This window comes from Heptranchias perlo, chromosome 11, assembly GCF_035084215.1.
Source record: "Heptranchias perlo isolate sHepPer1 chromosome 11, sHepPer1.hap1, whole genome shotgun sequence".
Lineage (NCBI taxonomy): Eukaryota > Metazoa > Chordata > Chondrichthyes > Hexanchiformes > Hexanchidae > Heptranchias > Heptranchias perlo.
The window spans coordinates 64,401,154-64,413,623 of record NC_090335.1 but is presented as its reverse complement, the minus strand read 5'-3'; the positions used below and the strand labels follow the sequence as shown (position 1 = coordinate 64,413,623).

At 49.6% G+C, this 12,470-nt stretch overlaps 1 protein-coding gene and 1 long non-coding RNA gene across 4 annotated transcripts in view; one reads left to right on the top strand and one right to left on the bottom strand.

The window, feature by feature from the left end:
- Positions 1–12,470, top strand: part of LOC137327445 (uncharacterized) — a 36,556-nt gene that overhangs the window by 16,484 nt on the left and 7,602 nt on the right. The gene's annotated exons all lie outside the window — the stretch shown is intronic.
- dop1b (DOP1 leucine zipper like protein B) overlaps positions 11,065–12,470 on the bottom strand; it is a 110,368-nt gene continuing 108,962 nt past the window's right edge. For both annotated transcript variants that reach the window (XM_067993267.1, XM_067993269.1), the window contains exon 37: positions 11,065–12,134. In XM_067993267.1, the coding sequence (XP_067849368.1) occupies positions 11,862–12,134 (273 nt within the window). In that variant the 3' untranslated portion in view covers positions 11,065–11,861. The remainder of the gene's footprint in view (positions 12,135–12,470) is intronic.

The window sequence follows — 12,470 nt, the reverse complement described above, 5'->3', positions numbered from 1 at the left end:
GGTCTGATGCATTCCTATCCTCTTGAATGAGTGCATTCACTGTTTTGGCGTGCCTTTCCAACTCAGCAATAATCTCCTTTAAATGGACCATCTTGGCCTGGTCCTCACGTAGCTCTGAGCCTACCACTGTGTTTTCCTCTTAAGATTTTTCGTAATTGTGTTTTTAAACCGTTTATTTGTGTCTGCAATTCTATGTCATCCAGACTATTTATCACAGAGGATCCTGTATTATACGCTGTGAGAACATCATTCCAGGTTCCCCTTCTTTGTCTCCCTGCATTGCTAAAGTACTCAGTGTAGGGAGTGTACAATTCTGTTTTGTCTACATTGGCAAAATCGAACTCGTAGAATTTCCTGAACATTTCTCTTAACAGGGCCTGGTAAAGCTGTTCTGTCTCCTTGGGGCACCACTCAGGTAAGTGTACCTCTGTGAGGTTTAGAATCACAGAAGCTACCACGTAGTGTACTCCCTGGTATAGCACCTTTTCGGTCGGCACTAGTACCAGCCCATTCCCTGGTCCCTTGGTGGTGGCAGGGCACTTTTCCATATGTGTCCTTACTGTCGGAGCCGTGGGCAGGGCCTTTCGGGCGCGTGCCACAAGTTCAGTGGCCTTAACTGAGGCTGGAGAGGATGGGGTTATACAAGTGTGTAGGTGGGAATCCCATTCCACCCCCTTCCCCTTGTCCAGCTATGCTGCGGAAAAGATAATGGATATGCCCATGGGGCAGATCTTCCGCGACCCCCACATGCAGACATAGATACCCTGTTCTGATTTCCACCACTTGTCCCAGCACACGCTTACCCCCCCATGGTCCCCTCCAATGGTCCGACAGGTGTCGTTCCCCAGTCGCTCCCAGTCAGCTGTACGGTCCCCCATGTCTCTGCTCAGCTTCCTGAGCCACCACCACCTTCCCAGGGGAATCTGTCCTCTGCAGGTCAGGCACACGCGTTTCCCCTCAGTGACCCCGACCTGTGAGGCCACAACCTGTATGCTGGGGCAGGGGAGGGAGGCCTCCCCGTAGGTGAACCCGGTCTGACTGGAGTATCGGGTGGAGTTAGATCCCAGCCACCCTGGCCATCTTCCCTCATGGGAATAGGTGGTGATCTCCTCCACGTTACCTTCGCTGCCCCCCCGCAGTCACAACCGGTGCTCTCTCTCCCGCGCACCCAAAAATGTGGGAGTCCTCCACGTCACCTCGTCTCCCAGCGGCCATTCCTATCAGGGCGAGTAGGAGTATGCCCCCCATCCTATCGAAATCCCTTCTGTAGGGAGACATAAGAGCATATAGCCAGGTCCCGAACAGATTCGTTGGCTTGGGTAAAGCATAGTCAAGTCTTGCGACCCCGACTCAATACAAACATTCTTAAACAATAATACTTAAACTACCAACCACCTTATCTAAAATTTAACTAAAACACCCAAACTTAACAATCTCAAAATTAAATAACAGAAGCTATGTACATCCGCCGCCCGTCCCCGGGCGGCCAGGCTAATCCCTGTTCGGGTTACAGCACTCTACTCCCTTCGGTGTGGCTGCGCTGTCCTGTACCTTTGGTCCCTCGCAGCCTGCAGCTGCTGGCTGGGGACCCCTGTGCTCAGATTGATCCCTGACTTGAGGGGCTGCCCTTTTAAACTGGGGAGCCGGTGACCACGGTTTCTTTGGCCGTGGCGTTCGTGGGGGCCTTCTAAGGACTCTGGCTGGTCGGGGTTTTCTGGCTGGTGAGTCTTTAACTCGAGCCACTGTCCCCTCTTGTGCGGTCTGTGGAATCTCCACTGCCGCTGGCTGGGGATTTCTATCCTCAGGCTGTACCTCTTCTAAACCTATTTCAGGGGCAGGTAACACTCTGCCCTCAGGTCCCACCTCGTCTGAGTCCCAGATGAGCGGGGGAGTGTCCCAAACGGTGGGTGGGATGGCCCTTCCCTTAAAACAAGCCACTGCACCCGCTTGTGCAGTCTGTGAGTTTGCTCCTGCTGCAGAATGAGGATTTTTATCCTCAGACCTTGCCCCAACTGGCTGTTCCCTTCTCTCGGATTTAAACAACTTACATTGGTTAACGTGGAACCATTTGGTGCGCCGAGACAGCTTTATGGCGTATACCATGGGGCTTGCCTTATCTACAATGCTGTAGGGCCCCATGTATAATGGTTCTAGACTGCCTACCCGAGCAAAATTCCTAACCATAACCTGATCCCCTATCTCCCACTCGTGGTGCGTATGGGGTTATAACAGCAGTCGGTTACTCCGATGCTGTTTTCCCATGTTGCTAGCAGCCTGCCAGTGAACCTGTTTAAGGTGTTCAAACAGATTCCTGACGAAGCTGTCCCGGTTCACCTCTCTGAGCTGACCCTCCGTGAGCACCGGGGCTAGCACATGGGTGGGGGTCCGCATAACCCTACCAGTCATGAGCTCGTGTGGGGAATACCCCATGCTTTTTGACTGGCTGGCTCGGATCCCCATTAGGACCAACGGTAAGACTTCTACCCATTTTCTAGGTGAGTCTACCGTCTCTTTCCTCAGCCTTTCTTTCAAGGTTCTGTTCATCCTCTCTACAATCCCTGAGGACTGTGGGTTGTGTGCAACGTGCCATTTCCCCTCTATGCCAAGTACCATAAGGGTATTCTGCATGACCTGCCCGGTAAAGTGGCTCCCTTGGTCGGACTCCACGTACTGTGGTAGCCCCCATCGTGAGAACACCTCCCTGACCAGGATCCTGGCTGTACTCATAGCCGAGGCTGTTCGACAGGGGAAGGCTTCTACCCACTTTGTGAACACATCCACCAGAACTAGGCAGTACTTATAGCCTCCCTGGGCGGTGGGTAGGGGCCCGATGTAGTCGACCTGGATCGACTGCCATGGTCCCTCTACCCTCCTGATGTGTCCCATAGGTACTTTCCTTTTGTGGGGGTCAGGGTTGTTAGCAGCACACACCAGACAGCTGGCGCAGAACTCGCGGACATCTTCCGAGTCCTGGCCACCATCCTGCCTGTTCCACCCACTGCCAGGTGGTCTCAGGCCCGGGATGCCCTGCTCCTGGACCCTCATGGGCCAGTTGAAGGAATTCCCTCCTGTGCTGCTGCGGTACTACCCATTGCTCTCCCTTAAACAGCATGCCCTCCTTTACAGAGAGGGCTGCTGTGCTGTAAGGGCCCTCTACCCTTTTCCCTTCTGCCACTGCACTGAGGACTGCCTTGAGGACAGGGTCTTGGGTTTGGAGCGTCTTAAGGTCCGGGGTTAAAGCTACCCCTGCACTCCCCTGTGTCCCATTCCTACCCGTGACGGCTGCTATAGGACGGGACCCAAATGGGTCCCAGAAAGTGCCTGTGCGGGCACCCTCCTTAGCTAGCACGTCGGCCTGCCGGTTGCCCTCACTCCGGGGTTCTGCGGAGGAATGGGCTTTCACCTTATGGATGAAAACCTCCCCTTCCTCCCCCACTGCTGCTAAGATTTTCTCCAGCAAGGGTTTCACTGTGAGGGGTCTCCCGTCAACGGAGGTGTATCCGCGGCGGGACCAGATGGCCAGGTACTCCGTACACGAATTGCATGTGAACATGCTGTCCAAGCAAATCGTGTATGGGGTGGGGAAGATCTTGGGGTGTGTAACCACGTACACTACCGCGGACAGTTCAGCCTGCTGGGCGCTCATGGTGCTGGGGAGCTTAATTGCCAGGGCAAGGTCTGCCGCTGGGTCATAAACTCCACACCCCGTGAGTCACTCACCAGCAGATACTGTGCTGGAGCCATCCACAGAGATTTCACGGCCTGTGGGGTGTATCCCGGCCCGTAAACCTATGTTTACTTCCCAAACCCCTTCTATGGAACACCAGTGGGCTGTTCCAGGATATACCAGGTTAGCTGCGAGCTTTGGCTCGCAGAGCCCTTTTACTTTCAGGTCCATCTGTGAGAGAAGCAGGGTCCAGCGAGCAATGCGGGCACTGCTCACTGTCCCATCCTTGATTCTCCCGTCCAGGAGCATCTGGGTGGGCGTGTGAGGGGTGAGGAGGGTGATGGGAGAGGTGCCTGTGAAGATCAGCGATCTTTTCACAGCCCAATATGTGGCCAAGAGGTGCCTTTCACAATTGGAGTAGCTCTTCTCCACATCTGTGAGTATCCTGGAGTAGACGACCACCGGTCTCAGCTTGCTATGCCGCTCTTGGAGCAGCACAGCACTCAGGCTGTCCCTGCTGGCTGCTACCTCCAGGAAGAACTCTTTCCCTCCATCTATGGCCCCTAGAGCTGGTGCGGTCTGCAGATCTTTCTTGAGCCTGACAAATGATGCCTGGCAACCCTCATCCCAAACCCACTCCACTCCCTTAAGCAGGAGTCGGAGCAGAGGGGCTGCTGTGGCTGCATAGTCCTCAATGAAGTCTCTGCAGTACCCGGTTAGCCCCAGAAACGATCTCACTCCCATGACTGTGTTGGGGACTGGTAATTCCTGTACTGCTTCCCTTCTAGCTTTATCTATGGCCCTTTCCCCAGCACGTATTGTCAGGCCCAGGAATTTCACCTCCTGCTGGCCAATCTGTGCTTTCTTTGGGTTCACTTTAAAACCTTCCTGCCCGAGCAGTTCCAGCAGTTCGGCCAGAAGTGGGCCATGCTCCTCTCTCGAATTGGTGAATAGGAGCAGGTCATCCACGTATTGTACCAGTTGCCTGGGCTGGCTGAAGCCCTTTAAACTGTTTGCCATGCATTGGATTGGAATTTGCCTGAGGAAGGAGGAAATCTCCGAAAGCTTGTGAATTTAAAATAAAATTGCTGGACTATAACTTGGTGTTGTAAAATTGTTTACAATTGGTGGAAAATGCTAGGGCTATTGTGGAAGCCCTGAGGCAGACAGTTCCAGGTGAACTGTTGCCCTTTAAAGGTAAAGGCAAACTTGTACTGATCCTCTCTCCTTAAAGGGATGGACCAAAACCCGTTGGAGATATCCAGCACCGTGAAAGTGGTCGTGGATGCTGGGATACTTCCTATCAGGTCGGCAACTGCTGCTACGTGGGTGCACAGGCTGAGATGTTACTGTTGAGCACCCGATAGTCCACTGTGGCCCTCCAGGAGTTGTCCGGTTTTCTAACCGGCCACAGTGGAGAGTTCACGTGGGTGACTATCGGTCTCAGGACGCCCTGTTGCATCAAAGAGGACATGGCTGCTTCCATGTCTGGCTCCGCTTCCCTGGGGAAGTCATATTTTGCTTTTGTGGTCGGGCCATAGGGTCCCCATCTACACTGACCTCGAACCCGTTGACCCTCCCACAGTCGTGTTTGTGTGGCAAATGTGGCTAGGTGGGCTCGCACAAATGCCTGGAACTCCCTTGGGGTATTGCTGACCATGAGTTCGAGGTTATAACCCTCTTTAGGCTTCATGGTGCACAGGGTCCCCTTCCCCTGTTTCCCTGGGATGACTACTACTCCGCCTTCCTTTCCTGTATTTGCTCCCCACAGGCAGTGATTCCTCAAATCCACTAGGATCCTGTGGCCTACAATAAAGTCGGCTCCCAGGATCCCTTTTCCACCCTCCACTTCCCACTTCATTAGGAGACAGGTCCACTTAGAGCGGAGTGTTCCTAAACGAATGTTCAGCGGGATGGAAAATGAGCCAGCTTGTTCTTTACCTGTGAATCCCGACAGACTGTATGGGACCCCGTTAGATAGAGGTGAGGTGGTGGGGTTAGCTGAATGGATCACGGTACATGATGCTCCCGTGTCCAACAGATAGGTCCCCTTTACCTCTTCTACCTCCATCTCAACGAGGGGTCTCTTCCATAAGTCGTAGGTAAGGGAACACAGGTAAACAGGCTGCGCTGGCTCTAGTCAGAGTTGTGGGTTAGATGGGGCTGATGGGGTCAGAGCGCTGGTGGTGGCTGCTACCTTCCCTGGGCCAGTCAATAGGGTTCTCATGGCGTCCAAAAATGACTCGACCGTGGTGGGAGGGATTCCTGTCTCTGCCTTTTTGGGCTGGGGTTGAGGAATTCTTTCCCTTGTTATCTTTCCAAGGATTCTTACACTCCTTCCTCCAGTGACCATCCTTCCCACACCCATAACAGTTGAGCTTTGTGCTGGAAGGGTTATTCCCTTCCTGATGCCACTCCTTCCTACCCTGGCCGGGTTTCATTTCATGCACTTTCCCTTTAGGTCGGTGTGCATCGGTTCCTTTACTATTACGCTAAGCTATGGTCAATTGTCTGACCACTGTGAGTTCGGTAGTCAGGGGATTCTTTGGGTCAAACCACATTCCTGCCGCGGCCCTGACCTGTGGCAAGCTGTTTGCCACCAGGCAACGGAGCCAGTGGGCCCGCTGATCCTGGTCCAAGTTAGCTCGGTTAGGCGTCCCACTGCATGCGCTCCTATACACCGGCCACAACCTGTCTGCAAAAGCCTGCGGGGTCTCTCCTACGAGCTGCACTGTTTTTTCCACCCGGGAGAAAGGACTTCCCTCATTCATCCCCATGGCCTCAAGAACTTCCTCCTTGAGCTCCCCATAATCACACTGTCCCATCTTACATTGGTCAGAGAGGGACTGGAAGAGCTTCCTCTCCAGGGAGAATATCAGCATTTTGGCCTGTTCAGCATCATTGCACTCGTTGATGCTTGCTGCTAGTTCCACTTCCCTGAAGTGGACCGAGGGGTCCCCATTTGCAGCAAGTTTAGTTAAATGGCTTACCATGGCCCTAAGCTGTTGGGTGCCGTGGGGAACTACGAACTGGTTTTGGAGGGGTCCCTCATCCCCGTTATCAGCGGGCGGGCCGAACCTTTGCTGCCGGGCCGGGCACATCGGCCCCGGTCCCAGTCTCTCTTGCTGGGGGTTTTCCTCCTCAGCTTCTGCCCCTAATTCCACCCCCCTCTCCTGCCAGATTTCGCTAAAGCTTGGCGCTACGGGTGATGGTCGTGGGCCCTCCTCCTCCTCAACCGGGTCGTCCCTTGGCACTACCTGTGGTGTCTGAACCGTTCTCCCCAGGTTCCCTGTGAAGTCGACCTGGGCTGCACTCGGGCTTATGAGGCACACCATGCCTTTTGCCATCCTTAGAGCAAGGTTCAGACTCTCTATCTGCTCTGGCAGGGGCCATGGTCTGCATCCTCAAACCTCTGTGTGCTCACTATCTTATAGGCTGCCTGTAAGCCTTTTACTTTCTCCTCCTGCTCTCTTACTTGACTTGCCAGGTGGGCATTCTCTTCCCGCAACCTCAGCTCGTTGTTCTTGGCCTCAGTGACCTGACACTGTAAATATTCCTGCTGGGTCTTATGCTCCCCCACTAACTGCACCCTTTCCTGGTTCAGAGTCTGCAATGCTAACAGTAACTTCTCCCCTGCTAGGGCCTTCGTTTGGACTTCAACGGCTGACTGCCGGATCTCAGCTGCCTGTGCTTCAACGAGCCTGTCCAAAAGCTGGATCTGTTTCTTGAAGCAGATCAGCCAGACTGCCTTTTCTATGGATTTCTTATGATCCTTCCCTCCTGTCCATTTAGCTGCAGCATCTACCGGGCGCCCAGCCTTTAACAGATTAGTGACCCATTTTTTTTCCATATTCACCTTACTGAACACATAATTTGAAATCCTCTCTTCCATTACAGTTCTCTCTTCCAAATCAGTGTCCACTGCATTACAACCCTTTTGCCAATGTCCCATCTGGGTCGCCATTTGTAGGGGGGTGGTGGTGTGTGTCAGCTTCACCTCTGACTTCTGAGCGGTCTGAATCGCTCCCACTCCCTGGGTTCTCGACCTTGGACTTACTTGGGGGTTGTGACAAAAAAATTGCAGCAGACAACTGGTTTTGGTACAAAAGAAACTGGGTTTATTGAAGTCACAAATGAACTTGTAACATTAGGATAACACTGAGATACAAAGTACACTTAGTTAAGAATGGGGAACACATGGCATAACGAGGGAAAATCACCCTACTAATCCCCTTACCCTTGTCCCACCCCCAAAACCTAACTAAATTGAACTAGGAGAGGTCAGGAATCATGCTCACCAAACCAGGGTTCCTTGACAGTTCAAAATCCAGCCAGGTAAGCCGGTTGCAGTTTTGGGGTACGCTCTTTGTGTCCTCTGGGCCCTGCCGTCCCCACGTGGTCCTGGTCTGTGGAATCTGCGAAGGTTCTTCAGTTGGATAGAGTCTGTTGGTACGGTAAGGCGCAGTTGTGGGTGGACGATCTTCGTGTAGGGCTGCGGTTGCCTTGTTGCTGCTCCAAAACTGCTGTTTAGAGCTGAACTGCTTAGAACCTGCTCCAAAACCAATTCCTCCTGCTTCGTAACTGGTCCCCAGTTATACTGTTTTTCGAATTTCTTATCTGATTCCCAAAACAAGGTTAGTTCTTTGTCTGATTATGGTGGGCTTCTTCCGGTGATTGTTGGTTTCCTGTCCCCATAACTAGGCTTGAACTGAAAGCCATTGTATTGATGGGTTTGCATAATTGCATTGATTGATTTATGCAAGGTTTTGATGGGCTTTAGTTTCATGTAAGCTGAAGTCTTTCTCTGGGTTGATTGTTTTAAAGGGCTACTCTCATTGTCTGGTTTTCAGGAACAATCCACACTGTCCCAACAAGCCCAGGCATGTCTGCAGGGATACATATTTAACCCAGCAGTTGGGTCCTATGCCATAAAAGTCTAAAAAGTCATATCCTCGTTGATGTGAAAAATGTGGGAATTTTGAGAACCCTTCACCACCACCATTCACGACTGGATGTGGCAGGACTGCAGAGCTTTGATCTGATCCGTTGGTTGTGGAATCACAGCTCTGTCTTTGCATGTTGCTTCCGCTGTTTAGCATGCACATAGTCCTGAGTTGTAGCTTCACCAGGTTGGCACCTCATTTTTAGGTACGCCTGGTGCTGCTCCTGGCATGCTCTTCTACACTCTTCATTGAACCAGGGTTGATCCCCTGGCTTGTTGGTAATGGTAGAGTGAGGAATATGCCGGGCCATGAGGTTACAGATCCAGTGCCTCATGATGCCCAGTTTCGAGCTGCTAGATCTGTTCTGAATCTATCCCATTTATCACGCTGGTAGTGCCACACAACACGTTGGATGGTGTCTTCAGTGCGAAGATGGGACTTCATCTCCACGAGGACTGTGCGGTGGTCACTCCTACCAATACTATCATGGACAGATGCATTTGCGACAGGTACATTGGTGAGGACGAAGTCAAGTAAGTTTTTCCCTCGTGTTGGTTCGCTCACCAGCTGCCGCAGGCCCAGTCTAGCAGCCATGTGCTTCGGGACTCGGCCAGCTCGGTCAGTCGTGGTGCTACCGAGCCACTCTTGTGGATGGACATTGAAGTCCCCCACCCAGAGTACATTCTGTGCCACAAGTGGCTGATTCATCAGCTGAGGGAGGGCGGTAAGTGGTAATCAGCAGGAGGTTTCCTTGCCCGTGTTTGACCTGATGCCATGAGATTTCATGGGGTCCAGAGTCAATGTTGAGGACTCCCAGGGCCACTCCCTCCTGAATGTATATCACTGTACCGTCACCTCTGGTGAGTCTGTCCTGCCCGTGGGACAGGACATACCCAGGGATGGTGATGGATGAGTCTGGGACGTTGGCTGAAAGGTATGATTCTGTGAGTATGGCTATGTCAGGCTGTTCCTTGACTAGTCTGTGGGACAGCTCTCCCAGTTTTGGCACAAGTCCACAGATGTTAGTGAGGAGGACTTTGCAGGGTCAACTGGGCTTGGGTTTGCCTTTGTCGTGTCCGGTGCCTAGTGGTCTGATGCTAGGTGGTCAGGCCGGTTTTTTTTTAAGCGAGATTTTACAACTGAGTGGCTTGCTAGGCCATTTCAGAGGGCAATTAGGAATCAACCACATTGCTGTGGGTCTGGAGTCACATATAGGCCAGACCAGGTAAGGACATTAGTGAACCAGATGGGTTTATACGACAATCCGGTAGTTTCATGGTCACCATTACAGATACTAGTATTTTTTAATTCCAGATTTTTATTTAATTAATTGAATTTAAATTCCCAGCTGCTGTGGCAGGATTTGAACTCATGACTCTGGATTATTAGTCCAGGCCTCTGGATTACTAGTCCAGTAACATAACCACTATGTTCCCGTACCCAGTGTCATCAGCATACATGTGGAATCTGGCAATATGTTTTCAGATGATGTCGCCAAGGAGCAGCATGTAGATGAGAAATAGGAAGGAGCGAAGGATAGATCCTTGGAGGATTCCAAAGGTAATGGTGCGGGAGTAGGAAGAGAAGCCATTGCAGGTGATTCTCCAGCTACGACTGGATAGATAAGAATGGAACCAGGCAAGGTCAGTCCCAACCAGCTGAACGACGGAAGAGGATGGTATGGTCAACAGTGTCTACGGCTGTTGTCAGGTCAAGAAAGATGAGGGATAGTTTACCACAGTCACAGAGGATGTAGTTTGTGACTTTGATAAGGGTCATTTCAGTGCAGAAACCTGAGTGGAGGGGTTCAAACATGGAATTGCAGGAAAGATGGGCAGTCCAATGATTTAGTGAAGCAATAGTGCATTGAATAAAACTCCAATGCAGTGTTCAATTGGGTTTAAAAAATGCAATGGGGATTCCATTGGACATTCCATTCGCATGTTGTAAACTAAGGCAAAGTTTGTGCTATCAAAACATTACAAATTTAGCACCTGGAAGCAGAGATCTACATATGCATATTTACAAATGATGGATTTATGTGCTTGGCTAAAGAGAAGGGTTTATTTGAGAGTTTTAGTCAAATTAAGTGTGGAGGAGGAGAATTTCTCTACAAAGGGGAAAAAAAATTTAGGTTCATAATTAGGCTTTTTTCAAAAATGTAACCCAAAATGGTGAAGCTATTTCACTGGGTTTAATTCATTCTGTGCACTTTTTTAATTAAGCAGACGTTACCAAGTTCACATATTCTTTGTGCTCTCAATGCAGACATTAACATTTCTTAAATAAACAGATTAATAGTTCTTTAAAAATAACCGGCAGGGATTTATGTGTACACTCTGATCGCATTAACATGCATGCTAAAAGTAGCCTTATAGGAAATTAAACCCACAAATGTAATGAGATGATCTTCAAACACAATTCTTCTGATATAAAAACGGTATTTATACTGCATTAGAGTTCTGGATTTTATTTAGTTACCAGGCATTTATTCTTGGCATGTACATTCACAGTATTAAGTTTGCAACAGATTGAAAGCTGTAAACAAAGACCAATCCAGTTAAAGCAATAAAAGCATTCCCTTCTTCATACTATTAAGTTTACATTCTCATTAGGTTTTCACACGCATTTTACAGGGTTATTTCTCTAGTGCCCGTTTAGCTGGGTGTAAAAAAATTGCGTGGTTTTAGAGTCATTTAGATACAAAGGGAGTGCACCATCTGAAAATAGATATTTATACAGTATTGTTTATATATACAGTGAAGTCAATATCCTAAATAGCTATATTAGTTAATAGTGTTGGATAAACTAGTACCAATATTTTGCCAATAAAAGACCCATAACAGAAGGGCCGCAGTACATGTTTACTGTAAGGCCACTGCTAGCCTGGTTGAGAGGTGCTATCTGTGCCCCAGAGTTTTACCCATAATCTTTAACAGCACAGATACTAGGCTTGTTCCAATAGGTGCAGGATAATTAAAGTTCCCAATAGGTGAACCAGTACCAGTTTATTCCATAGCAAATAGAATTTAATTCTGCCCTTCACCACTATCAAACCACTCAAAAATTACAATGCAAACAAAAATAATGGAGTTCCTAAATTTCACACTTTCCAATAATGCTGGGACTCTGCTCTTACAAGACTGTTCAAGACACGAGAAGGGCAAAACTTCTTGCATGTAACTTTAGTAACCACTTAGTTCAGTAACTCTGGTTTTGCTGCCATAATTAAGATACATTCTATTTGGAGTTCAGTGTTCCATCATTTCCAAAAAGTCATATGCAATATTTTCTTCTATTCTCCTTAAAACAGCACCATCATTGGCAGGTTCCATTAGAGAAGCTAGGCCTTGCGGACTGTGTGCATTTAGTCCTCCAAGGGATATATTTGGTTGAGTTTTAAAGATACAGGTCAGTGTTCTGAAAAATGGTGCAAGCATATGGATGCTGGACACAGATTGTTGAGTCAAGATAGGAAATTCACACACATTGCTGGATGTCATTTCTTCTGCAGAGTTCATTTCCTGGATTAAATAGGAAGAAAAATTATTCTTTTTCCATAATTACACACCATCCTCTGATAAAAAGAAGCAGGCCATCCATTTCCAAGCAATTTTAGCCAGCTGACTGAAGTTGTGAGGTGCCTATATCATTGATTTCCACTCATTCTCTTCCTGTGAGGAAGAGCCTCATCTCCACCAGAGATCTCCCCCTAATGGCTACAAACTCTGGTGACAACCTCAGACAGAAACTTGAGTCCTACCATTCAACAGCACAGTGTGTGAATATAATAGCACCCTGCACGACCTGGGAACCATGCCTTCTGCATTTTCACGCAAATAAAAGCCACACAGTATGGA